Source organism: Muscardinus avellanarius (genome assembly GCF_963383645.1).
Source record: "Muscardinus avellanarius genome assembly, chromosome: 7".
Taxonomy (NCBI): domain Eukaryota; kingdom Metazoa; phylum Chordata; class Mammalia; order Rodentia; family Gliridae; genus Muscardinus; species Muscardinus avellanarius.
The window spans coordinates 114,970,738-114,998,323 of record NC_137793.1 but is presented as its reverse complement, the minus strand read 5'-3'; the positions used below and the strand labels follow the sequence as shown (position 1 = coordinate 114,998,323).

General features: G+C 49.3%; 1 protein-coding gene across 1 annotated transcript; it reads right to left on the bottom strand.

Annotated features, from left to right (window-relative positions):
* Positions 1-1,435: 1,435 nt before the first annotated feature.
* Positions 1,436-25,579, bottom strand: SELP (selectin P; the record flags this gene model as incomplete). The annotated part of the gene is made up of 15 exons (XM_080698794.1): positions 1,436-1,490; positions 2,739-2,769; positions 3,633-3,752; positions 4,575-4,760; positions 5,763-6,003; positions 6,726-6,940; positions 10,628-10,813; positions 15,318-15,503; positions 17,562-17,747; positions 19,626-19,811; positions 20,661-20,846; positions 21,596-21,703; positions 23,387-23,773; positions 25,347-25,437; positions 25,481-25,579. 15 exons carry the CDS (start codon positions 25,577-25,579, stop codon positions 1,436-1,438), a joined length of 2,463 nt encoding a protein of 820 aa, XP_080554920.1.
* Positions 25,580-27,586: the final 2,007 nt, after the last annotated feature.

Genomic DNA, 27,586 nt, shown 5'->3' with positions numbered 1-27,586 from the left:
GCTGTAATCAGGACAACCATAGCCTCACACTACACTGATGATACACAAAGTGGTGTGCACAGACCTTACTGGACAAAACATCGAACAGGAAGATGGTATTTGGGGAATAAATCTCTTTAATGATACATTTGATCATGGGGCTTTGGGCCCTTCGGCGGAGGGAGGTCTGCGGGGAGATGCGATCTTGATTCTTGCTCTTCTGCCATCTGGGGTTTCCCTGGAAGCTTGAGCAGCAGGTCTAAGGTTCCTTGTAGATGGCACCCGCTGGAGACCCTGGGAGATGCTACAGAATTCCCTCAAGCTGGAAATGTGCACGGCTTCCGACAATGTGGAGAAAACCTTCTTTCAGCCCCAAATAAAGAGGTATTTCCAGTTCTCCAACCTGGACTTCTGGTGAGTCAGATGCTCTAGTCTCTAGTATTTTCAGTGGCAGCCAGGTCGAAGCCCACAGCCCACAGCCCACAGTGGGGATATTTATTCCTGGCTTCTGTGGCTCACGTTGGAGGAAGAGCCGAGGGGAAGCAGGATGGAGCTGGTTGGGTGGAGAGGGGGCAACGCGGCACACTCCTGCTGCTCTGGCCCCCAGCTAATCGAAAGAAGATTTTGTGTCCTTTCTTCAGAGGTATTTACAGAAAGCTGCAGCCAGTGTGCTGCAGCTAAAGTCAATCAGACAGGGAAGTTGATGTTCACAAACCAGGATCCTGTGGGGCCGAAGACGTAACCAGGAAGAGGACAGTGCTCTGAAAATGAGTTAAAACAAATGAAAAAAGTTTATTTTCCTTTAAAATAAGTGAAAGAAAGAAAGCTTTCATTAATCTACCCCCCGGGGGGGGGCTCAATATAATCCTCTTTTTCTAGATTCCAGATATTTTTCCCCTTGGGCAGCTTTTCTTAGGAAACTCAGCTATTCGCTGTGCTGTTTGGGAGAATGCTGGTATGGGATTATTTCTGCTTTCCCAGCAGGTAGCCCAGCGGATTGCCAGGGAAGGTCGCAATGTCCATACCACCTAGCGGCCAATAATGCCCCTGTCACATGATGGGAATGTCCAGCAGACTCCTATTGTCACTCCCTCATCATTCCTATGACCAGTAGTTTCCCTCATGGCCTAAGGTTTTAATGCATGCTTAAAGCTTAATATTCTGTGAAGGAAGGAGTTCAAACAATCCTATGGACATAAATGAAGCTATCAGTACCGATTTAAATACTATAAACAGGTCAGGGAGGAAGCAGATGGGATCCAGAGGGAAACACTGAGTGCCGTGTGCACCTCCGTCCCAATCACCCTAATCTGCATTATCAAGTAAAACTACGATGCACCAAGAAAAGTCTACTAAAAATTATTATTTGATTATGTAAAGAAAAATCAGGCTTTCTGCTTTCCCATTCTCCCTTCCTGTTCTATTTCCTTAAACATATCTTCAGGAGTAACTTACCTCAAGGGGTTGGGTCAAATGCAGTATTTGTAAAGACTCCGTATGTCCCTAGGTGGCTAAAGAACAGAAACACAGGAATGACCTGCTGCGTAATGTAAACCCTCAGCCCAGCCCAGCACTCAGCAGCTACAGAAACCCCGCATCGCCAGCCAACCCCGGGAACTCTGGCTGCCTTTAATAAGGAAAGAAAAAGAAATGCTGGAGCAACTTCTGAGGTCCCACTGAACAATTCTGGGTAAATTTTCGTGTTGCACTTAAGTCCCAGACACACCATCATTGTTGATGCTTATAACACAGAATATCTACACACCCTCTACAGGACGCTGTAAGCCCCTTCTTGGTGAGAAGAAACAAAACATTCCCGATCTCGATCACTGACTCTCTAGCAACAGTACGCAGAGATGGCAGTACCGCCCCACAGGGATTTGTTTTTGGAGTTTTGGTTTATTTTTTCATAATGATCAAGAATTCTTCTGACGACAGGCAGGGATCAGGGTGCTGGGTGTCCAAATAGGTACGAGCTACAAAAGACTACGTCCCACATAACTGAGATCTATTCAATTCGTATCGGCCAAATGCTTTTGAGTCTGGGACTTAGTGGGTTTGCATATACATATCAAGTGGGGTTTGGTTTGCACCTGCCGCGTGAGTTGAGAAAACTCACACCAGGTGTGACAAGTCTTTGCCAGAGCTGTTTGCCATTTTGATAAACCAGGTTGGTGTTGGTCGAGCCCTGGTGAGGTCTGAATCAGTCATCCCACAGCCCTACCAGCCTGCCCGTGCGGCTGCTGCTCCCAGGTGCCTGCTGGACGTGCGAGCCTCTGGTGGTCTCGGAGCCCTCAGCGGTGGGTTTCACTCCTCTGTCAACCACTTACCCTGACTTCTTTATAATTAGGGCATTGGTGGACTTTTTTTTTTCCCATTTTCTTCTTTTTTTTTCCAGTACTGAACCCAGGGGCATTCTACCTCCAAGTTACACCCCAGCTCTATTTTTTTATTCTTTGTTTTGAAACAAAGTCTCACTAAGTTGCGGAGGGCCTCACTAAGTAGCTGAGGCTGTCTGCAAACCTGCGATCCTCCTGTCTCAGCCTCCCAAGTACTGGGATTACAAGGGTGCGCCACCACGCCCGGCTTGACTTTTAAAACATTATGTGTATGAGGACACGTTATTTGTATGTTTTACTTCAGGATACTAAAGAGGACATGAAAACATTTATTACAGAAAGGAGGCAGGCATCGTGTCTAATCATCCTGACGTAGTGAATTAGAAAGTCTGAGAAAATCGTAGAACGTTTCCATTTTACCTTTGGGGGTTCAAGGGGCGTTTCCCATCGTCTGAAATAAGTGAGAAAACAAGAATGATTGGTTTAAAAGAAAAACGATGAAACGGATGCGTCGTCAGGGAAGGAAAGGACGGGGAAGGTCAGCAGATTGACCTTAAATGGGCTCATCCTACGGGGCTTTGGGAACCACCTGTCCCTGGCAGGTAGCACCTGTTTGGGGCTCAATTAAATGCAGCTTGTAACTCCAAAGTCCTCTCATTTCTTCCCGGGCCTTTCAGTGAGAACATCCCTGCTCACTGCGCCGAGGCCCGAGGCCCCTCAGGACATGGAGTTCTGGCTGCTGCCTCTGCGGGCCCAGTCCCCAGCCCTCGATGGGCAAGCCGATTGCCCAAACATGTCCACGCCGATGTGACAGGGGGCATTTCCCTTCCCAGTAACTGTGTGACCAGGTGCTTCCTGTCTTAGTCCGAATCAGGGAGTCTGGTAGACGAATCTTCAGACACACCATGTTCCTCTTATTTGGCCACAGGGTATCAGGAAGTCTGACACTGAGTTGGGATAAGCCCAGAAAAATCTCCCGTGCCAAACAAATGAATAAATTAGTTTATTTACTTATGGCACTTGGGACTGAACCCAGGGGCATTCCACCTCCAAACTACACCCAGCCCTTTTATTTTTTATCTTTTTTAGTTTGAAACAGGGTCTTGCTAAGTTGCTGAGGGACTCGCGAAATTGCTGAGACTGGCCTCGAACCTGTGATCCTCCTGTCTCAGACTCCCAAGTAGTGGGTTTACAGGTGTATACCAGCACACCTACCTTGAATTTATTTATTGTTAAGGATATCAGAGGATGGGGGGGGGGCTGGAGGAGGAGGAGGAGGGGGAGGAGGAAAGAGGAAGGGTCTTTCCCACTTACCTTTTTTTCTGAGGCGCTTTCTTAGCAGAGCCAGGAGTGTCCCACCCATGACCAGACCCATAGTAGAAGCCACTGCTCCGCCCAAGTAAGTCAGGGCTTCCTGGATAGTCAATGGGCCCACTGCAGAGTTAGCAAACACACGTAAGACATAAGAAATGCACTGTGCACGGCAGGTACTCTACCACTGAGCTACATTCCCAGCACAGGACCGTACTGTGCAAAGCACCAGTCATTCTCCCCACAGGAACTCAAGAACTCGGAGACATTCTTAGATCAGCGAAAGTCCTGCTAACATGGATGACTGGCATGCAAGGAGACTTGGAGGTCAGAAGCCCAGTGCATCAGGATGGGAAGCCTGTTAGATTCCTAAGGCTTCCATATCAAGTGCAATTCCCAGAGTTCAGAGGAAAGACAATAAAAGGAAAGACACTGGAGATACAAGAGACCTGCACAGGGAGGTCGGAGCGAACAAAATAAACCATGGCTGGTTATTTTTGGCAAAGATTCAGATTTGCAACTGCAAGTCATCATAATAAGCTGCTAGAGAGATGGAGGGGAGGATTTTGAGCCAAAGTAAAGCTTGCAAACAGTGAAGCAGAACCGAGGAAAAAGGTCTTCTGAGAGGAAAGACGAGGGTCCTCATGAAAGAACTCCTGTTCTGACACCTTTGGAGACTTCACGCTGTGTTGGCAGAGGTGACAGGAGGCGAAAGGGTTTGTTTCACGGGTCCCAGGACTCAGGACTGGCACTTGTCCCCAGTCACTGAACTGGATTCCCACTGTTCTAGAAAGCAGGGGATGCTGTGAATCGGGGTGACACAGTTATTAAGAGGGGAAATCCCAACGAATGAGAGAATGACCGCTGTGAAAAACAGAGAAAAAGCACCGATTTGTTTTTTTTATTTTTCATATTGTGGCGACTTCTGCCACCATGAGCACCCACCTTGGCAGGTTGGCGTGGTGGCTGACCAGCGCCCGTTCTCCTGGCACACCGCCTTTGCAGAGCCGTTAAACAACTGACCCTCTGGACACTGGAAGGTACAAGAGGCCCCGTAGCTGAAGTCTCCCCGGGGGCTGGAACAGTTCATCGCCATGGGCTGGCTGACGTGCAGTGCGGAGCACCTGACAGCTGTTGGAAAAGAGCACGCAGCAGAACTGAGCACTGAGAAGGGGAGTCGGGGAGCTTATGGCGCAGGCGCAGCCCGACCAGCATGGCCTGCGGACGAAGGAGACTGCGCAAGCTCAGGACACCAACCACCGCCAGTATTCACACCAGCTCTTCTCGCTTTTGAGACGGAAAACATGGTTTATTTGTTGAAAAAGAACTGAGAGACCTTTATTGGTGCATTATAATCTCACATCACAGTGTGGGTTGGAGTGACAGGACACACAGGCACACAGCACGTGGTGAGCGCCCTCCAGCCCCCTCCCCACGCCCTCCTTGCCCACGTGATGTTGAGCTAGGCACTGGTCTTCTCACACAGGTACTTAACATCAGTGGACGCGGTCCCTTCATTAATTATCCCGCCCCTCCCCCCTGCCCCCTGGCTCCCCTGGGAGGACCCCTTAGCTCCTCCTCCAGTATCCAAGGTCCTTCTTGTACCCCCCCCCCTTACTCCCTGGCTTCTGCATAGGAGAGAAAACAAACGGCCCTTCCCTTTCTGTGCCTGGCTCCTCTCACTTCACATCATGTTCTCCGGGTCCTCCCGTTTCTCCGCAAATGGCTTAATTTTGTCCTTTCTTGCCGAGTAGAATTCCATTGTGCGCATATCCCATAATTTTGTAATCCATTTCTTTGTTGATGGGCACCTAGCCTGGCTCCATAATTTGGCCACTGTGCAGTGCGCTGCTATAACATGGCCGTGCACATATTGCTATAACATTCTGATTTCTGCCCCTCCTTCCAGACTAGATCTTTCAATGTCACGGTTACAGTTTTGATGTAGATTGCCCTCCTAGCCCTCATGGAAGCATGGCTTCATGGGAAGCATCACTGACTGGGCCTGGTGTGGCTCTCAGGACATTTACAAGCAGTAGTTGGGTTGGGTGGGATTGTACCAGGCAGGTACCATGGCTGACTTGAGTAGCTGAAGGAAGGTAGCATCAGAACCGCCCAGGCCCCTCCCCTTACCTCTGCACACTGGGGCTGCTGCTGTCCATTGTCCTGGAGGTCGGCATCTGAGAGCGCTGGCCCCCCTGAGTGTGAACCCAGCTTTGCATTTGAAGTAGCAAGTATCGACCACCCCAAAGGCCCCTGGAAGATGTCTGCAGGACATCGTCCCCTGAGCAGGAGTGACGAGGGCAGGACATCGCACCTCTGAAGTAGGAGCGGGCACTCCACCTGTTGGGGGAAGGTTCTTCAGTTTAGAGAGCTCCCAGTTAAAAGGAGCAAGAAGTGTTAAGGGCGATATAAATAATGGCCTCTCCTCTGTTCGTAACAAGGGAGGCTCTCACCATATGTATAAGAAAGTTGGTACAGAAAACCAGATGAAGAAAGCCATGTGTCAGTGCCCTTTAAGATGATTCTTCTAGCCACAGGAGAAACAAGAGGTCAATATTACCAATATTTAAAAAAGAAGAAAGAAACAGCGCAGGGATTGGTGCAGAAATAAAGCAATTCAGCAGAAAGCCCTCCATACACGGACCAGTTGACTACCTTCCTCTGCTTTTTGGGAGGTGATATTGTTCTCTGGTCAGAGGTCACCATGACAGAGCAATCGTAATGATGTCACTGGCTTTGCCATTAACTTTGCCACGTGACAGGAGTGATGGGTGACCCCTGTGCACCTCAGTCCCTTGATTTAAAAAAAAAACAGGAGCCAGGACCTGAGGCTCCAGCCCTGGTCCTCTCAGTCATGAATCAGTACTGTTCAATATACTCAATAAAGCCCATTTGGAAAATGGGGAAAAAACAGGTGAAACAAAATTCCTGCATCAGCACCAAATGCTATTTTGTTCACAAACATCAAAGTCCTGTCACTCCTAGAGATGTCTTCATCCATAGGTTGTGTTTGCTCTGCCCAGGTGACAGCAGAGTATGCACCTGTCATATATAAGAGCTACGTGTTTGTTATCAGTGTGGAGAAATTCCCACTAGCACACTATCCCAGCGAGTGTGATGACCTTTGCAGGTTGGCGGATGTGCTGACCATCTCCCAGAGGCTCTGCATTCCACGTGGTCGGGTCCCTCCAGCGTAAAGCCCTCGTTACAGGAGAAGTGGCAGGTGGAGCCAGCACGGAGCTCTCCGTGACTGTGGGAACAATCCAGGCTGCCCTGCTCTGGGGCGACGAGATCTGGGCACTTGAAGGCTGGAGAATCAGATTGAGAATGTCACAGTCTCTAAGGTTATTCGAGAGTTCTGTGTTTCACAAAGTTTACTAGTTCATAGATACTCAAACAAATACTTATTTACCGTCTGCTATATTCCAGTTGTTTGGCTAAGCAGCGGTGTCCTGAAACAGGCCATTTACTAAAGAGGACAGCGGAGGGATGGTGGGCGTGCAGAGGAGGACATGAGAGGCCCGGAGAGAAGTCAGGGTTTAAGCAGCCACACCCATGCACGCACTAACAGCCTCTTTTGTCTACACCCGCTGCTTCAGAGACCTTGTGGCGGGGCTTCCATCTTGTCTGAGAGTGTGCAATCCAGGATTCTGTTTCTGCCTTTCCTCCTGCCTAAAGCTGCTTCTCTCATCTCCTTGAGTTCAATATGTTTAACACTACAGTGGCCCCCTACTTCAAACCATTTCCTTTATTTGAAACTCCAGGCTGAGCTGGTGTGTGTGTGTGTGTGTTACTGGAAATTGAATCCAGGCGTATTCCACCTCTGAGCCACACCCCCAGCCTTATTTTTAATTTGAAGCATTGCTGAGAGTTTCACTAAGTTGCTGATGTTGGTCTTGAACCTGTTGTCCTCCTGTCTTGGCCTCCCAAATATGGAGTTACAGCCATGCACCACTGTGCTTAGTCCCAGGCTGACTTTTGCTCCACAGTCCCACAGCAGTAGAAAGCTCGTCACTCCCATGAAGACAGCTGAGTCCTAGGGATTCTCCATCCGACCTAATGTGGCCTCTGGTTCTTAGATCATGCTGCCCTAAATTTCCCTTTATTCCCACTGAATAAGATGAGACCATCCTCCAGGATCTGCCCAGGACACCCTCCCTGGGGCTGCTGGGGTCCCTGCAGCACGAGCTCTTCTCCCCCAGACCCATCCCCTGTTGTTTGAACTCATATGCTCGCATACCAGATGACCTGTCTTTTCTATTTTATTAGGCAGAAAGATTCCAAAACTCAAGAACCATTGTCTGTCTCCCATCACCCCTACTGAAGGATTCCAAGACGGTGCACAGTAACCATATGCCGAGTGGATAAGTAAGTGAATTCCTAATTTGCTCATTGTACTTTCCTCCCAAAATAGTTTTTTTTATGAACTATTGCAGTTACATGTCCCTCTTAGCATCTTTTTCCTCACTGAATCATCCAACCTATTATTTACCAACAAATATGAATTGACTGACTACTCTGGGCTTAAATCCAGTGTTATCCTGAGGGTAATTCCTCGGGTAGGTGAGGCTCATTTGCTTGGCTACTTTCATTTTCTCTTCAATGCCTCCATGCTGACCATGGAGGAGCAATGGCTTTGTCTTTTTCCCGCTGGCACATGTGCTTTGCAGTGAGAGGCTGTTCTCTGGAGGTCTGGGGACCCTTGCTGCATGAAGCCATTTCAACAGCTGAAGTAACATGATGACTCTTCGCCCAGGACCCTCTGATGGTTGAGTACCTAATAACTTCATGTCTGGCAAACCAATTCCATTTGCCAAAGGTCTTGCAAAATATTGTGAGAATCAGTGTTCAAGGGCTGAGCGTATGGGGACAAAAGAACATCGTGTGCCGGAATCTAGAGCACACATTTGGAGAATGTGGTGGGGACACAGGTTTGAGACCAGATCTCAAAATCGGGATCCATCAGGTGGACGGTCTGAGAGCCATAGTGGGCTGAAGGTGCTATGTCTGGGTGGGTGCTGCTCGCTGGGACAGGTTGTTGACTCTAAGGTGAGGGGCGAATGCTGCCTCTGGGGAAGAAAGGCTCGCTGGAGAGGAGGGAATCGGAGCTTTGTAGGTGGCAAGTTTAACGACCATGTCGGTTGCATGGATGATTTGATACTTTAGTGAGATTTTTTTTAGGGAGTTTTGATTCTTCCAGACTTAAAAGCAGAATATTGGAAATAGAGCTGAAGATAAATGTAGATGGAATAAGTGAATGAGAGCGCGAGAAAGAGATGAAGGAGCAGCCTGGACCCCGTGGATACTCCAGATCCCGCAGGTGGCTTGAAGGCAGTTGTCATTCAGCGGAGGAGAGTGTTTTATGTACTTTTTAACCTACAGCATTCCTGGCCAGGGAAGAGACCTCAGAGATGGTCTTATCCATTCCTTCCCTTCTGGAATTGGGAAAATGGAAGGCTTCGGGGGTGGGGGGCAAGACTTTCTGAATGTCCCTCAGTGGGGGCAAGGGCTTACAGGTCTTTGGAATTAATCCAGTGCGCATCACATGAGAAGGAGTAAGCACAGTGTCAGCCACTCTTCACATCAGGTTAATAGAATCCTACGGACACGCTCCCTCCTCTGATTGCCAGGCACCGCCTCATCTAAGGTTTATTTCCGCAGTAATGGCTACAACCTGTGCAATGGAAGAGTCAAGTCATAGGCACAGGGCCCTGGGTTTAGACGCCCCACCACTGGGTGGCAGTGTAGTCCCGTCCACAGAGGAGGCCTGGGTTTGAATCCTGGTTTTCATAGCTTTGTGACTTTGCCAGCTGTTTACCCCCTAGGCCTCCCCCTCTTCCTCTTTAAAACAGGGATACTGCAGCCCCGTTAGGAGAGACTTATGTAGACTCGGTGTGGCGACGCAGTGGAAGTGGCTGGCACTACACAGCGAGGAGCGTCGGCTCTAGTGTTACTCCCTCTGACCGCGCCAAGCAGCCATTGGCGCTGCGGCGCCTGTGGATTTACCGCTGCTACGCGCTGGTAAATCCGGCATCCTTCTTTTTTGGGACATGTGAAAGGCTGGATACTACGCCAGCCAGACGCCTCGGGGAGTTAAAAGCAGACAAGGGTTCCCCCGCCGGAGTGGAAGATCCCACTAAGCCACGGTCGGGGTGTGGGGGAGTGTTTTTAGAAACTTTACAGGGAACAGCTTCGTTCCCACGGGTAGCTGTCTGGCACCCACTTGCACCCTGTCTGGCTGCTGAGAGGGTGGGAAGATGGAGCAGGTGTGGCATCTGCCCTGGAGGGTTCGGTCCGTGCGGACCTGGTGAGTGAGTTCAGGAGCACACAGCCTGGGGTCGCATCACATTGGTCCCTGGAGAGGCTCACTGGGAGCTAGCTGCGCTCAGTGGAGGGGAGCATGGGGACCAGTGAGCGCGTGAGGAGATGGCGTAGCAGGAGGAATTTTTAGAATAAACATTTCAGGAAATAGTTGGGCTTCCTCACTTACTAACGGAGTGACCTCAGACAAGTTACCTACCCTCCCTGAGCCAGAGTCTCCACCTCAGCTGTAAAGTGGAGTGATACCGTCTTTCCTCAGTATCCCAGATGCTGTGAAACATTTCATAAATCTGTGAAATATTTAACTTGGCTTATTAAGAGGGGAGAGAGAGAGAGATAGAGCACCATCCTTTGTGGAGAGCATGTTCTTTTAGCTCAAGAACACTTTTATAGAATCTCTGATGGTTCTCCATTCTGTAGTATTATCTGACAAGCTGAAGAAAAAAAAAGACAAATCCCACAAGTACTAGGATTACATGGTGGAGTACACCTGTAATCCCAGTCCTTGGGAGGCTGAGACAGGAGTATTGCAGGTTAGAGGATAGCCTCAGCAATTTAGCAAGACCTTCAGCAACCTAGTGAGACCCTCTTTCAAAATAAAAATAGGGCTGGCTAGAGGTGTAGCTCCGAGGCAGAATGCCCCTGGGTTGAAGCTCTAGTACCAAAAAACCTACCTTCACACACTGGTGGGGAGCCTGTCCAGTTTCCAGAGGAAGTACAATCCAATCTGTTTGGCCCAGACAAGGAAAAGCCCTCGTCACAGATGAACTGGCATGTGGATTGATAACTGGAATCTCCAAGAGGTCGGATACAGCTCATTGTTCCGTTCTGTGGGCTTGGCAAAGGTGGGCAGGCGACAGCTATAATGGGTGTGAGGGAGGAGAGAAGAGATTGTATCAGTGCTCGGTGACCTGAAGTCATTGATGTGTGTGTGTGTGTATGTGTGTGTACATATGTGTGTACTTGTGTGTGTACATGTGTGTGTACATGTGTGTGTGTGTAAGTCCTCTTTAATACACAAAGGCAAGATGGGCAGAGTGGTACATGCCTGTAATTCCAGTACTTGAGAGTCTGAGACAAGAGGATCACAGGTTCAAGACTGCCCTCAGCAACTTAGTAAGACCCTGTTGCAAAAACAAAAACTGAGAAGGGCTAGGGGTGTCACTTGGAGGGAGAATACCCCTGGGTTCTACCCCTAACACCAAAGTGCACATTTGACTAAAGCCCTTTTGTTTGGGTTTCATGGCGCTTTCTGGCCTGCTAGAGGTCGCGGTGGTGTAAGAAGCAGCGGCTTGCCCTGGCTGACTGGGGGGCTGGAACACAAACCCCAGAGCTTCGGAGGTGATTTGAGAAGGGAGCTGATTCTGCATCTGGAAAGAGAGCGGCGCCGCTCCTTTGGGTTGTGCCTGGGTGAAACAGTAGGTCTCTGGAGTCCTTCTCCAGGAATAGACCCAATGACCTTTCCAGAGAACAATGAGCATCCTAGGAAACAGGAGACTTGAGCAAGTGGCTTTCACCTCCTTTCCCAGCCAGGAGGCTGAGAAGAATGTCCTCACATCCCGGCTGAGTCTCACTGCGGCCATGTGTCTGCACAGTGACCTTTCTGAGCCTCTGTCGCTATATCTTTGGAATGGGAAGAAGTATAATTCTTTCCTTGAAGAGATCCTTAGCTACATAATAAGTTAATCCAACCAAGTGTAAAAATTACATTTAAAATACAATGAAAAATCCTGGGCACAAAGCAGGCACTTCTTCACCAGCTGTCGGCAAACACTAATTTCCACCTCTTCCCAAGTCTCTCTGCTGCGGTCAGCTGCAAACTACTTATCCATTATTTAAAAAGCTAAATTAAGCCAACCATGATGGCACAAGCCTCTAATCCCAGTACTTGAGAGGCTAAAACAGGGGGATCACTGGTTCAAGACCAGCCTCAGAAACGTAGTGAAGACCTCAGCAACTTAACAAGAACTTGTTTCAAACCATAAATAAATAAATAAAGAAAGAAAGAAAGAAAGAAAGAAAGAAAGGGGGGCTGGGAGTATAGCTTGGAGGTAGAACACTTCTGGGTTCAATCCCCAGTGACATTAAAAAAAGTTAAATTAGATTTCACAGTTCTTTGCTACAGTTTGTAAACAGTTTGAGGTGCCACAGAATTTGCTTGGGTTAGTAATCATGCTCTGACTTTTGGTAAGTCACTTAATCTCTCTGAATCTCTTTTTCTTTTTTTTTTTTTGGCAGTACTGGGGATGGAACCCAGGGGCATTCTACTTCCAAGTGACACCCCCAGCAGTATTTTTTATTCTTTATTTTGAAACAGGGTCCCACTGAGTTGCAGAGGACCTAAGTAGCTGAGGCTGTTCTCAAACCTGCGCAATCCTCCTGTCTCAGCCTCCCAGATGCTGGGATTACAAGCGTTTGCCTCCAGGCCCAGCTGAATCTCCTTATTTTAAGATGAGAATAGCATGCTGTAGCTCCTAGGATTCTTAGTAGACTTAATGCAAATGTTAATATCTGTCAGGATGCTCCACTATCAGTCGATAAAACAACAGCCCAGGTTAAATGTGTCGACAGCAGAAAGTAAAGACTGAGTGGCCTTGGGGCTCCAGTGTTTCTTCCTCCCTCTGTCCTGGCTGAGCTGGGTGGCTCTAGAGCCCAGACAGGCGGCTGGTCCTGGGAGGTTTCTCAGCCACCACTGCAAAGGCGCGAGGTTCTGAGAGCTGGAGCTGCATGGCTCCCTGCCCTTCTCTCCTCCCCCTGCAGCCACCTCCTGCTCCATCTGCTCACCCCGTCCAAACACCTAGTTATTTTCTGCCCCGGGAAGCGTCTTTCTGGAACCAGCGTGTATGTGGCGGGGAAGAAAGCATGTCCAGAGGGCTATAAATCGTGAGGACAGATGGGGCGGGGACACTCAGGGGCCTGCTTTGGCCTCTTTTATGGCTTTGCTTTCTGACCACAGGGATGAGTGCAAAGGGCTGGGACAGTAAAAAGGGTCACTTCCTGGTAACTCTGTCTCTGAGGTGTTGCAACTCTCCAGCGGGGACAAGCCATGACACCTTCCTGCTCAGACCACACTCCAAGCCCTGGGCTCAGGCGTAAACAGAGGCTAAAAGCAGAAGGGAACTGGAAGGTCACAGGAAGCAGGTGGGTGGCAGCGTCCTGGGGCACACCCAGGGGCAGGGCTCCTGGAGCAATGAGCAGCTTCCTGTGCCCGAGGCCCCATCACTGTGATAACCTCGGGGACCCCTAGCCCCACTCCAAAGTGGCTGGACTTTGTAATAGTTCCAGAATGAGAGCTGAGGGCTCGGGGTCCAGCCACACCTGTGCTGCACAGACCCAGCTCCAGAGGCTTGCCATCCATCCATCCATCCATCCATCCATCCATCCATCCATCCATTCGCTGCTGACTGAACTTAACAGTGGCCATGACCCTGTTTGTGACCTGAATAGGAAGTGGTTTCCTCTTCATAAAAACATGTCCTCATCTCTTTTTACTCCCATACTGAAAGTCTCCACAAAGCAAGAGGCGTGGGAAATAATGCAGAAATAGTTCATCTTTTTTCATTAAAATGTATTATTAAAATTGTATGGGAAGGAAAGGGAGAACTCTTGAAGAAAATATTTCTACTGAAATTATGTATATATGTGAGAATTCAACGGCGATATCAATACCCTGTGTGGGGAGCCGGGGAGCGGGGAGGGAGCTGGGGCGAGCCGCCAAGTGCTGTGTGCCTGTACCACCACTGTCAACTGCATTCTGGTGTGAGAACAAGAGTACAAAACAAAAAGAATTGCACACATCATAAAAATGTTAATATCAATACACGGGGAGAAATAGGGAGAAATGGATGGGGAAATTTTTGGAAGAATTCATATCAGAATACTAACAGAATCTATTTTAGGGTAGGGATATATAAGAGGATATTTTTTATTTTTCTGTTTTCTTATTAGTTTCTAGATTTTGTAAAATCAGATCTTGCTCTGTAACAACCAATATTTGCTATAAGTGTAACTTAAGAGTTCAAATGACTGAGTAGAAAAATGCATGAAGGAGCCAGGCGTGGTGGACATGACTTTGATTCCAATACTTGGTAAAGGGAGACAGAAGGATCACAAGTTCAAGGCCCGCCACAGTAGCTTAGCAAGGCCCTCAGCAACTCAGTGAGACCCTGATTCAAAATGAACAGTAAAAGCCAGGCGTGGTGGCGCACGCTTGTAATCCCTGCGCTTGGGAGGCTGAGACAGGAGGATCGTACAGGTTCGAAGCCAGCCTCAGCTACTTAGTGAGGCTCTCAGTAACTCAGTGAGACCCTGTTTCCAAATAAAATATAAAATGGGTCTTGGAGTATATCCCTGAGGTAGAAAGCCTCTGGGTTCCACCCCCAGTACCACCAAAAAAAAAAAAAAAGTCTTAAAAAATAAACAGTAAAATAGGGCTGCAGTGTAGCTCAGAGATAGAATGTCCCTGGGTTCAATTCCTGGTACCACAAGAAAACAAAAAAGGAAATAAAAAAAAGGAGAGAAGGAAGGAAGAAAGAGAGAAAGAAAGGAGAAAAGTAAATGAGGAATATAAAAAACATTCATCTATCCCCCAGTTCATGACTGATCACAACCAGTTCTTCGTGCAGGACGTTACAAGATTGACAGAATACAACAGAGGTTTTGAATACCAAGTACAACGCACAGATACATGCTTCTGGGAATCTGCGCGTCTTTCTTCCGAGGTCCTGTAAGCTCCAGTCTGCAGAGCAGGTCTCCCCTTTCCACCACACTCCGCTTTATCCCCAGCATGCTTCCCGGCACTACAGAGCCTGGAGTGCACTCACCACTCGGTGCCTGCACACCCTGCCCCCAGGCCGCCCTGGCTCTCGGAGAGCGCCACCGTCAGCCTTGGAGCACTAGCTGAAAGCGGGGTTTCCTTGCAGTCTTCTGTCTAGAACTGCTTTAGCCAGTGAGTACAGTTCACCCTCTCATGCTGGGAGCCCTCAGGTCCTGGTAAAGACCCGCTGAGGAGCTGGCAAAAGCCGTCCCACCGCCTCACCTGCTGCCAAGCATCCTGGCACCGACCTTACCTGTGAAGGCATTTATTTGCACCGGCAATCCTTGGGTTACAGGGTGATCATGTTTAGCAATGTTCTGGCCCATTTTAGAGTGGACCCTACACAGGTCTCACCCCAAAAACAAAGCTTTTAAAATGTTGCCTACAGGGGCCGGAATGTAGCTCAGTGGCAAAGCACCGGCTTTGCAGGTGTGGCGCTCTGGGTTCGATCCCCGGTTCCAAAAAAGACAAAAAAAAAAAAAAAAGAACCCCTTTAAAAATATTGCCTACAGCTTGTTTCCAAGAAGCTTCAAAGTGTGCACTCTTACTTTGGCATTCTGGAGGAGCGGCACTCCAGCGTCCCGTGGCCAGGCACCACAGCGTGCTTTCTCCCACCAGGAGCCAGCCCTCCGCACAGGAGAAGCTGCAGGCTGACTGGTACCGCTGGGCGCCCAGGGGGTGCGAGCAGGTCACCTGGGCCTGAGTCGGGGCTGGAAGAGCCCCGCACTGCAAAGCTGGGGGTGAGGACACAACAGTGAGGGGTAAGGGGACCGGAACACGCAAGGCCACCTGGAGTTTGCCCACAAGTCTTTTCTAGTGCCCAGACAGGGGTTCCTGAATTGGGCTTGGGTCTCCCTCCCTCCCTCCTTCTTCCTTCCTCCTTCTTCCTTCCTTCCTTCCTTCCTTCCTGGGATTGAACCCCAGGGCATTCTACCTCCAAGCTATACTCCCAGCTTTTTTTATTTATTATTTTGAAATATGGTCACCCTAAATTGTTAAGGCTGGCCTTGAACCTGCAAAGCTCTTTTCTCAGTCTCCCAAGTGGCAGGATTATAGGCACCCACACCCAGCTTGAATAGGGTTTACTTAGGAAGATGAAAACAAAAGCCTGTCATGGGGTTACAGTGGCACCTGAAGGATTTCAAAGAAAATACTAAACCATTACTGAGCGTTTTGGTAGTATGTTTCAATAGTTCATAACCCATCATACTGTGAGACCCAAGAATCTATGCCAAGTATGAAACTAGATGCATAAAAAATTAATTCAGGGACATCTGATCAAGACGTTATTTATAAGAGCAAAATATGGGAAAACAAGCATAAACGCCACCAACTTGGGGTGGAGAATAGATTGCGGTGGGTCCACTTGCTAACACGTAGAGCGTATCCCGCCATTCGCGGTGTTGAGCAGCTCGACGCTGTTTTGTCTCCAGAACCCCTCCACCACCTCACACGGGAGCTCTGTTCCCACTACGCACGCCTCCCCAGCCCCTCTCCCCCACATCCCGCTCTGTCTCTGTGCTGCTGATGGTTCTAAGCGATAGAGTGGAGGACGTATAGTACTTGTCTGAGGGGATCTGGCTTATTCCACTTGGCATAATGTCCTGAAGGTTCATCCTGGTGTAGCGTGTGTCAGAATTTTCTCCCCCTTGAAGGCTGAACCATAGGCCTTCAAACCTTAGGCCTGTGCAGACCATATTTTGTTTATGCATCTGTCGGTCGCTGCTTTCTTGGGTTGCTTCCACCTTGTGACTATCGCGAATAATGCTGCTATGAACATGAGGTGTACAGGGTATCATCAAGGTCCATTCGCAAACCACTGCCTCATGTTAAAATTAGGGTAGATGTAGGCCCAGGGGATTCACATAAATTTCCCAGGGATCCCAGCAGATGGCAAACTGAAATGCCAGTGTTGCGTTTCTGGAGCTCAGTTTTGGGCGGGGTGCCCTTGGTAAATCAGCAGCCTTAGCGACCTCTCTTTGTCCTAGTTCTCATGTAAGAGCAACAGAAAACACGAAATACCAAAAGAGGATCCTATTGTCAAATCAGACCACAGACGTGATTTATAAAGTAGTGTTATCAGCACCATTTCCTCAACACTTCTAAAGCCAACAGCAGTTTTAAATCTGCTTTAACACTGCTCGCCTGTAACCCCAGGACTTGGGAGGCTGAGGCAGGAGGGTAACGGGTTCACAGCCAGCCTCACCAAGTTAGCAAGACCCTGTTTCCAAATTAATAAATAAAATAAAAAAGGGCTGGGGGTGTAGCTCAGAGGTAGAAGGCCCCTAGGTTCAATCCCAGTAAAACACACACACACACACACACACACACACACACACACACACACACACAGTTGCTTTTACACACTTTAATTATGTTAATTCACAACTACTATTGAGGTAGGCAGGTAAGGCAGATAACAGTGCCCCCTTCTTATAGAAGTCATTGACGCCCAGGGCCCCCAGGAGCCACTGACAGAAGGAAAGTGACAGAAGGGACCCAGCGCCTTCTTATTACTCCTCCACCTCCCCGAGCTGTTCCTTGCCCACCATCCCTTCCCCTCCTGATCTCCTCCATCCTCCAGTACCTGTCAATCAAAGCCGCCCCGCCCACCCTGCCATCCTGAGCAGGCTGTCCCAGTGCCCCCCCCCCAGCTGCTAAGCACAGGGCCGGCACCCAGCAGGTTCTGTCCCCTGAAAGCCCGTGCACGCGCTAACCACGGTGCCAAGCGCAGAGGCTGGCACTGTCAGTGCCCGAGAGGCACAGAAAGGATTCTGTTCCTGTGCCGGTACCTTGACAGACTGGAGCCGGTGCCGTCCACTGTCCCGAGCCAGAGCACCGAAGGACGTGGGCGCCTCTCAGCACGAAACCCTCCGCGCAGTAGAAGCTGCAGCTGGTGTTGTAGAGAGCCGCTCCCAAAGCTGGGGAGCAATCCAGGCCTCCGTGGGCAGGACTCCGCAGAGGCTCGCACGCAACAGCTACAGGGGAGAAAGTGCCAGGGTCTGTTGTGGAAGGCCACCCTTCCTCCGAAAAGATGCTTGAGGGAGGATACCTCTTCCCTACCTGTATAGCCAATATGTTCAGAACTGCAAATGTGCGTGTGTGTGTTACTAGGAATTGAACCCAGGGGCATTCTACCTCTGAGCTACACCCCAGCCCCCTTTTTAGCTTTTGTTTTGAAACAGGGTCTTGCTAGTTTTTTGAGAGTCTTGCTATTCTGCCAAGGCTGTCCTTGAACCTGTGATCCTCCTGTATCAGCCTCCCAAGTACTGGGATTTCAGGTGTGTGCCACCATGGTTGGTTTATACCTCACTTTCTTAGGAAGCCCTCCTGGCTGCCCTAGCGCGGAGTGGGAATTCCTCCAGCCTGCCCCACAGCCCTGATTTTATGCGGTTCATACATGTTTGTGATTCTTCCCTGTTGCACCGGAGTCTCCTAGAGGCTGGGTCAGTTGTTCAGTGTTATATCCCAGAGCCTAGAACAGTGCTCACTGAATATTAACTGGCATATTTATGGGCCCTGGGAAGCGTAGATACAGATCAAGGTTAGACTCAGAAGGGAAAAGCTGCAGCAGCGTAGCTAACTGTTGACACTCTCACCTAGAGCCGTAACAAGATGCCCAGTGGCCCTTGACCCCGGAACACAGGGTGTCATCCTAATGAGACCTCCATTGCCAAGGGAGTCCAGCCCGAGGCGAGTTCCTGAGCACAATGAGGCGCCCTGTGACCTCAGAGCTCACAAAAACTGCCTCCCTCCTGCTCCTCCTCGGAGGAATTGCATCTTCTTGCTCTTCCCGGGGTTTTTGCAAATTCCAAAGATGAACCTTTCACCCCCAGCTTTGACCTCTGACTTGTTGATGTTGTTGCTTGTTTTTGTCTTTCTTTTTGGACCTGGGGATGGAAGCCAGGGCTATGCACTTGGAAGGCAGTGCTTTGCCTCTGAGCCCCATCCCAGCCTGCCCAACCTCTGGTTTTTCACAATATTGAAGCCCAAATATCCTCCAGTACTTCTCCTTTACTTTACAGATAAGAAACGTGCAGTTCTGAATGCTAAGTGACTCTCATAGCTAAGAGTACCAGAGCTGGGCTCGGGATCTCCAGCTAGGAACTCGCTAATCTCCCCTCCCTTTCCCACTCCCCACTTCCCCCTCTGCTTCAGCCCTGACAGTGTGAGGCAATTGCTAGGAATTCGAGGTTCACAGTGTTATGTAACCGCCCAGGATTGCATCACCAGCTCTTCTTCTTCTTCTTCTTTTTTTTTTTTTTAAATGGGTAGTGAGCAGAATTTATTTTTGTTTTGAAACAGGGTCTTGCTAGTTTGGTGAGCATCTCAATGCTTCCTGAGGCTGTCTTCAAAAGTTCAGTCCTCCTCTCTTAGCTTCCCAAATAGTGGAATTACAGCTGTGCGCCACCAGCTCTTCTTGAGCGGTGTTCCTCTGCTCCCTGGCCGAAGGCTAACTCCAAGGGCCCTGACGGGCAATCTCCCTGTTGGCTCTAATGGCCCCTGCCCCAACTCCTTCTCAAGTACAGGAGATAGATATTGCTGCAGCTCCAATGTGACAGTGAGACGGGAGAGTAAAGAAGAGAGGCAGGAATTAAAGTTGGCCTCGGGCCTAGTTCCATGCTCAGTGCTTCAAATATGCTCTCTCATGGTTTGTGCTCATGTACTCAATCTGCACAAAAGTACCTTGCAATTCTTAGCTCCATTTCATAGGGGGGCGCCCTCCTGGCTCATGGCGGCTGAACCACCCGCTCCTTTGTCAGTGTGTAGGGGAGGTCACCCTGACCTTAGAACCCTGTGCCATGACTCCTTCTTGGGTGTCCTGAGGAGCTGCTGAAAAGTAGTAGCAACCCTACCCTCACAGACGGGCGAGGGTGCAGTCCAGTGCCCGGAGCCAATGCAGCGGAGAGTGTCCAGGCCCTTCATGTGGTAGCCAGGCTGGCATTCAAATTTACAGCTGGAACGGTAGGCGAAGGCAGCAAGAGGGTGCACACAGTCCACGCTTCCTCCACTGGGCGCTTCCAGGCGCGGACACTGCACGGCTGCAAAGAATAGCCAGGGACGAAGGGAAGAGCATTGAGGGACAGAAGGGCCCAGGATGCTGGCGGAACCATCTCTGGAAACAGAGGAGCAGGGCCAGAGGCCCACTGTCCAGACTGGGAGATCCTGTTCTCTGTTAAAAAAAAGAACCCTGGTTGCTCCAAGCTCTATTCTTAACAGCCTTCTGCTCTTATAATCTGTTCTGGAAGGTTTTCCAGTATCTACTTCCAGAAGAAGATAAAGGCCTTTTCCCTCTTAAGTGAAATTTATTAATCGAGTCATTCCAAAACTGTTCATGGGTTGTACGTTTGGGGGAAGGAAAGACGTTCATTTTTATCCTAGAAAAATCAACCTCCTGCTTTTCTAGAGCTTGGGACTGTCTTTCTATCCCAGATTTACCGAATCCAGCTCAGGATGGAAGGAGAGTTAAATTTTCACGATTCAGACTATATTCTCCATCAGATGGCCAGTTGTACCTACGCTCCCAGCAAGAACTGGGTGCTGTGGACATGATACGGACTTTCAGTAAGCAGTTTGGACAGGCTCAAACACCCCTGCTTTTCACTTGAAGAGGCAGGGGTGAAGTTGTCAGATTAGTGACACTCAATCCCTGAGAACTCTGTGTTAAGGGCAGGGCGCCCTTCTGACATGTTCTTGCCGAGACTAAGGACTTAAACCGACAGCTTCACTCGACACACACAAAATACCACGAAATCTCAAAAGTAGTCTGGCTGACGTGTAAGAGCAAGCACTAGAATTTTCCATAAGACGTAGACCCTTCTTACCTTTCACAGAAAGCCTCCCCCCACACAGCTGTCAGTAAAGAGGGGCAGAGGATGAGGCCTACGCACCTGCGCACTGCGGGGGCTCGCTGGTCCAGGCCCCAGACGCCAAGCACTCCAGCTTGCTGGGTCCCTGCAGTTGGTACCCCTCTGCGCACCGCAAAGTGCACTGGGACTTGAAAGAGAAGCGCCCCCACGGGTGGCTGCACTCCATGTGCGCGTGCTGCGGGACCTCGAGTTCTCCACACTCTCTGACTGCAGGAGACAAGGCACTGACTTTATTTCATAGGCAGATGCCGCCAGGTGAGCTGCAGCTGGGGCAGTTTGTGGGGCCGGCTCTTCACTCCATCTTTTTGGACCTCTAACCTGAGCCACCATCTTTCCTTGATTTCTTTGTATGCCTATGACTTGGGGAACAATCTTTCTTTCCTTGGTTTTTATTTCAAATGAGTAAAGCCAGCCTGATGGGATCCTCATCGTCTTATCTCCTTTACAAGTCCCTTTTCTGCTTTGAAATGTTGTGAGTGGGCCAGGTATAGTGTGCAGGCTAATTATCCTACTGCTTGGGAGGCTGAGAAAGGAGGATTGCAGGTTCAAGGCCAGCCTCATGTAGTGAGACTCTCAACAAGCCAGTGAAATCTCCTTAAAAAAATTAAAGCATCTATGGGTATAACTTGGAGGTAGAATGCCTCTGGGTTCAATCCTCACTTCCAGAAAGAGAGAGAGGGGGAGGGAGAGGGAGAGGGAGAGAGGGAGGGAGGGAGGGAGGGAGGGAGGAAGAAGAAGGGAAAGAAAGGAAAAAAGAAATTTTGTGAGTGAGTGTTCTCTCTGAGAGTAAAGTGATTTCACTCAGACCATCTGGAGACAACTGAGTGGATGGAGAGGCAGATGGGAGGGGGCTGGCGCTGGTCTGCACTCGCTGCAGAGTCTCCACCTGGTTTACTCCTGGCATCATCTCCACTGACCAAGGGCCAGAATCATTTCAAGCACCGCAGCGGCCTCACCGAGCTCACACTCCGGCCCGTGGAACCCGGGGTAGCAGGAGCAGGTGTAGTTCCCAATGGTCTCCACGCACTCTCCTTGGTTGCTGCAGGAGCTGGGCTGGCAGGAGGCTGCAGGGACAGGGAGGCTGAGAGTCATGGGCACGCACAGACGGTGAGGCGCAGCCCCAGCGGGGCAGAGCTGAGCCAGCCACAAAAGAGCCGCGGTGTCCTCGGGGAGCCGACCTGTGCCCGCTGAAAGGCACTCTGAGTCGCAGGAGGGCTAGTGCCCAACTTCAGGTGGCATTTAGTGTTTTCTATGGGGGGCGTTGCTGTGCGTGGACACTGGTGGACAAACAAAACTTGGAGTCGTGAGTGGACAGAGGAACTCCTCTGCCTCGTACAAAATGGGTTGTGGTCTTCTAATGGAGAGCACTCATGCGGTGTGCCAGATGTCTGTATGTGGAGGGTAGGAGCCAGCCTCGGGGAGGAGGGGGCCAAAACGCAGGACCCGGCCCTGCGACCTACTCGCCCTGTGACCTTAGGCAGGTTGCTGCTCTGAGCCTGTCTACCTGATGCCCAGTCTACCTGATGCCCAGCCTGCCTGATACCCAGCCTTCCTGATGCCCAGTCTTCCTGATGTTAGACCAAATCCCTTCAACATCTTGTTTTCTTCAAGTCTACGTCAAACACCACATGGAGCATGAGCAGAGAAACCGACTGTGATGCTTTAGACCCAGGCGTGGTAAAGACACGTGATCTCACAAGAGGACGTTCTGCAAGTCTGAATGTGCCATGTTTAGATGGCGCAGGCCACGGCTGACCCGCCAGGCTCCCTCGCCACGTCTGCGCCTTTGGAGGCCAGAGAGCAAGCCAAGGTTTCTCTCCTACAGGGCCCCTGGAGCACAGCCTTGGGCGGAGGGTTGGTTAGAGCCAATGCTGTGGATGCACCATGAACCGGCTTCTTGGTGTTTTTCTTCAAGAGGTCAGAGCTGGCAAGTCTGTGGCTGGGCCATTTCTCATGGTCGTTTCCTCTGCACTGAGCCCTGGCCACGCATCCGTCCAGTATGCTTTGGCATGATTCTAGAGGAAATCTATAATCACACAGTGGTTTAGACTAGACGATATCTACATTCTCTCTCGACTCTGAGAGGCATGAATTCTGGAAATTATGCAGAATTCTACGGGAAGAGGCTCCCATCACAGCCAGAGAGTTTGGTGAGGCTGCGCTGAGGCATTGGGAAGGGTTCCAGGTAAAGAGAGGATGCCGACTAGGTGTGGTGGCTCATGCCTGCATCCAAGTACTTGGAAGGCTGAGGCAGGAGGATCACAGGTTTGAGGCCAGCCTCGAAAATTTAACAGGGTCCTCAGCAACATAAAGATGACTCAGTGAATAATCTTTTTGTTTGTTTTTTGGTACTGGGGACTGAATCCAGTACGTTGCAACCAGAGAAAGAATATATGTATTCTTTCACACACACACACACACACACACACACACACACACACACACATACATATAGGTGGTTCTGGAGTTCCTGGAAGCCCTTCTACGTCCGGGCTACACTCCCAGACCTATTTTTATATTTTTATTTGGAAACAGGGTCTCTTACACCAGCGAGGCTGGATCCAAACCAGCGCGATCCTCCTATCTCCACCTCCCAAGTGCGGGATTACAAGCGTGCGCCACCACGCCCGACTTACATATATATTTTTTAACAGACAAGTTTCAGAGCCGAGGAGGCCCCTGTATCTCCCTGTATGCCCAACTAGGAAAAACATCCATTTTCAGCAGACAGGTCCGGGAAGGCCTACCTGTGTAGCACAGTGCCCGCTTCCTTTTCCAGCACGGCTCGTCATTCCACTTGCCGGGGGCCGACAGGCTCTTGATGTAGATCTCCACGCAGTCCTGGTTGTTCTTCTTGTTGTTGGGCTCGTGGTCGGCCCAGTTCTCGGCCTCCGCGGTGAGGGCCTTTTGGGTCCCCACCCAGGTCCACGTATCGTTGAGCTTTCGGATCCCGATCCAGTAATACGAGCTGAAGAAGGGTATGACGTCATTGAGATGAGCAATCTCATTCTTGTTTTGGATGGCCACCAAATCCGTGAAGTGTCTCTGGCAGAACGCCCGGGAATAATTCCACGAGTACGCTTTGGTACTGTAGTTATAGGTCCAGGCTGCCACTTGGTTCTGGCTTGTGAGCTCTGGAGTAAAGGAGAGTGGAGCAGGTTAACACCCTTAACCAGTGGAGGCTGTGATCATGAGAACCTCGGGGACCTCTGTGTTGTCGGGTGCGCTTCTGACCAGAGGATGGAGGCCAAGAACATGACTATTTTACATCAAATGCAGATAGTTTAGGAAAACAGAGTGCTTTTCATATTTCTCTTAAAAGTACATATAGAGTCAGAATAAGAAAAACCCTCTCCCGAGGATTGTTGATGTTTTGGGGATCATAAAATACTAGCATTGTAAAGAAATTTAGACGTCATCTAATTTGCTCCTTTCCTTTTATAAACGAATGAGACACAAGAAGTTATTACCCTGAGCCCACATTCAATGATAAAAAAAAATATCTGGTGAAAGGTTCTCTTTCTTCACATGGAAAACTCTGGGTAAGTGAAGTGTTTTACGATCCAGACCCTCTGCTGGCCCAGCCTCACTGTCTACCACAGTCACCTTCTTAGGCTCAAGGGACCCCTGCTTCCCGTCTCTTGCACGTGGCCTTCCTGATGTCCCAGGGTCCTGTCCCTCTCTGCCTGGTGAACTATATTCTCCCTACGCTCCTGGACTTCCCCAGGGAGGCCTGGACTGTCTTCCTTTGGGCTCCGACTTCATCTCCTCTCTTCCTCCGCTCGGTCGCTGCGTACTGTAATTTCTCTTCTATGGTGCGGTTCAGATCTGCTAGAATAAGGGTCCCTGAGGGTGATCTCTTTGTAGCTTTGGGTCCTTAGTTCCGAGCGTGGAGCTTGGAACTTAGTAGGGTTTCAACGAGCACCTGTTTCACGGGCGAAGCCCAGCGGGTCTGTGCAGTGCCGGGTTTAGAAAGGCGCTCTCCTGGCTTGCCATCTCATGCTCACTCCACCCTTCTTGGCTAGTTATTTTTGCTAAATCACTTCCTCTGTGTCTGCTTACTCACTTGTTCAAGTGGACCCTTCTTTACAAGTGTTTGTGATCTCAAACAAAATAAAGAATGTGCCCTTCAGGAACACCGAGACACATAATGTATTGTTCTTGTAGCCGGTGGGAGCTTCCCCAGGGCAGAGGAGGCCAGCTCCCTTGTGAATAGGGTGTGCACGCCAGCAATCAGAACTGGAAATGGCTGCCTTTCCTGTTTGTAAAGGCTTGTTTCTATTTGGCCAGCTCCTCTGCGGCATGTCTGCGTCTTTACGGCACTGTTTTGCCTTATGACTTGACTCTGTGATAGTCAGGGCTGCGTTATCACTTTTTTGAACTCTAGGCAATATAAAAATGGATGCACTGATGATGCAGATTTAAACCTCTTCTTTGACTTCAAAGACAATTCCTTTTATAGAAGTACAAACATTTCTGTGCCTACCAAGCCTATTGAATAAACTGGCCCTGGATATATCAGTCTAAGTTGTTTCTGAGGCCTGTTCTACCAGTCTGATGTATTGGGTCCGTTTTTCTTCCAGGAATCTGGGTTTGCAGCCCCCCCCCGCCCCCCATTGGCTCTCATCCTTAACTTCTCCCAGTTGGCTCTGGCTCTACCTTAATTACTTGGGGGCCAGGTGAAGAATTAGACTAAAGTAAGTTTACCAGAGATCAGGATGCTGAACCAGAGGAGCTGAGCAGCTGCAAGGACCACCTTCTGGAATCTCAGGCTCCGGGTGACTTTGAGGCAACTGGCCTGAAACAAGGAAACATCCTTTTAGTACACAGCCCGCAGGTGCCCGGTTAGTAACCACGACGCTGAGGCCGTTCTGTTCCCAAGGGTAGCGCACGCTTTCCGCCTGCTCCTCGTTTCTCGTTGCTGTGCTTCTAAGTCCCATCCTAGGACTAAGTTGATGTCTTCATTCCTTCAACAAATACTTACGAACTACTTCATGGCGCCACTATTTTTCTTTGAAGATACATTTTAATATGCATGTGAGAAAAACACTGGAAGCATGAATATGGCTGTCATTGTTATTACGCAATAATCTCCCTTTCAGACCTGAACTGGTACATCATCTCAGTAACTAGAGGAAGTCATATGAGAACTTCCTGATCTTACAAATAATGTCTGCTGTATGTTGTTTCCCAGACTGTCAACACACTGCGCCGTGCTGTGCCATTCACTTGTTATTACTGATCTAACTTTATCTTCTTACTTTACGACTTCAGCAGATATCTGCAATACTGTTGAATGTTTTACGTGCACATGTGTATATATAATTTAATATTAAGCCGGGCGTGGTGGCGCACGCTTGTAATCCCAGCATTGGGGAGGCTGAGACCGGAGGATCGCAGTTTGCGGACAACCTCGGCTACTTAGCGAGGCGTGCGCCACCAAGCCCGGCATAAGGTTTAATATCTATATAGGAAGTAGAATAAAATAAGTATTAAAGAAGAAAATGAATCATATATAACTTCTTATTTATTAAGGGCTTGTTTATGCTTTAAGTGATAAGGGTTATTGGATCACTATAGTATTTATCTATTTATTTTGCTATGGGAGATTGAACCCAGGGGCATTCTACCTTCACGCTGCACTCCCAGAACTTTTTACTTTTATTTTGAGACAGGGTGTTGCTGAGTGGCTGAGGCTGGCCTCACACTTGTGATCCTTCTGTCTTGGCCTCTCAGGTACTGGGATTATAGGATGTGCTGTTGCTCCTGGCTTACTATTTAATTATATGGAACAGACTTTAAGAAATGTCTTAACCAAGCCAATGTTTACAATATCCTGGAAATACAACCTTTCTTTAGTTTTAACTTTTGTTTTGTTTTGTTTTTTGGTGGTACTGGGGTTCCTGGGAGCCCTTCTACCTCCGGGCTACACTCCCAGACCTATTTATATTTTTATTTGGAAACAGGGTCTCTTAAGCCAGCGCGGCTGGCTTCGAACCTGCGCGATCCTCCTGTCTTCGCCTCCCAAGCGCGGGGATTACAAATGTGCGCCACCACGCCCGGCATTAGTTTGAACATTTATGAAGAAAAAAACTTTAGCCCTCCACTTAGAAATGTGAGACAGGCACAGAGTTTCCTAGAATAGCTGTGGAGGTTCAAGAGAGACTCTTTCTGCAGAAGATCGTGATAATGTAGCCTTCATGAAGGGGCCTCTGTGTTTGCTGTGAACCTGTGCTGGTTTCTACCCCAGGAGAATGGAGAGAGGGCGCAGCAGTGATTGTCAGTCCAGCACTGCCCCTCTGTGCCTTTGGAAGTGGCTTTTCTCCGCAGCAGAGTATTTCTAGGGGTGCTCTGGCTCTGGGGCTCCATTGGGGGCGTGTGTGAGCAGGGGAGTAGGTGAGGCTCCTGATTTCCTATCGCTATGCCCAAATCTAGTCATGTTTTCTCCATTTTAACTTGTTCATTTAAGATTTGAAATAAGATCTGGTTTAAACAAAATTTCAAAAACAAAATTTCCAGACAGAACTGTTTCCCATTTTGACTTGTTCACTTATCTGTTTAAAGTTTTGTTTTTTCTTCTTTTTTTGCGGCACTGAGGATGGACCCAGGGGCATTCTACCTCTGAGCTACACCCCCAGCCCTATTTTTTACTCTTTATTTTGAAACAGGATCTCATTAAGTTGCAGAGGGCCCCACTAAGTGGCTGAGACTGTCCTCTAACCTGTGATCCTCCTGTCTCAGCCTCCCCAGAGACTCAGTAGTTTAAATGACGTGTCCAAGACGGCTTACCAAGTGTACTGACATCAGGTCAACACAGAGATTCTAATTGTCATGGGGCCCATGAACTCCGAAGAGTCAGGAGTCTTCAAACATTGCGCACTGGCTGTTTGTTAGACCACTTCAGAGGTTCATAGATCTACTAATTCCTTCCATGGTTAATGGACCCC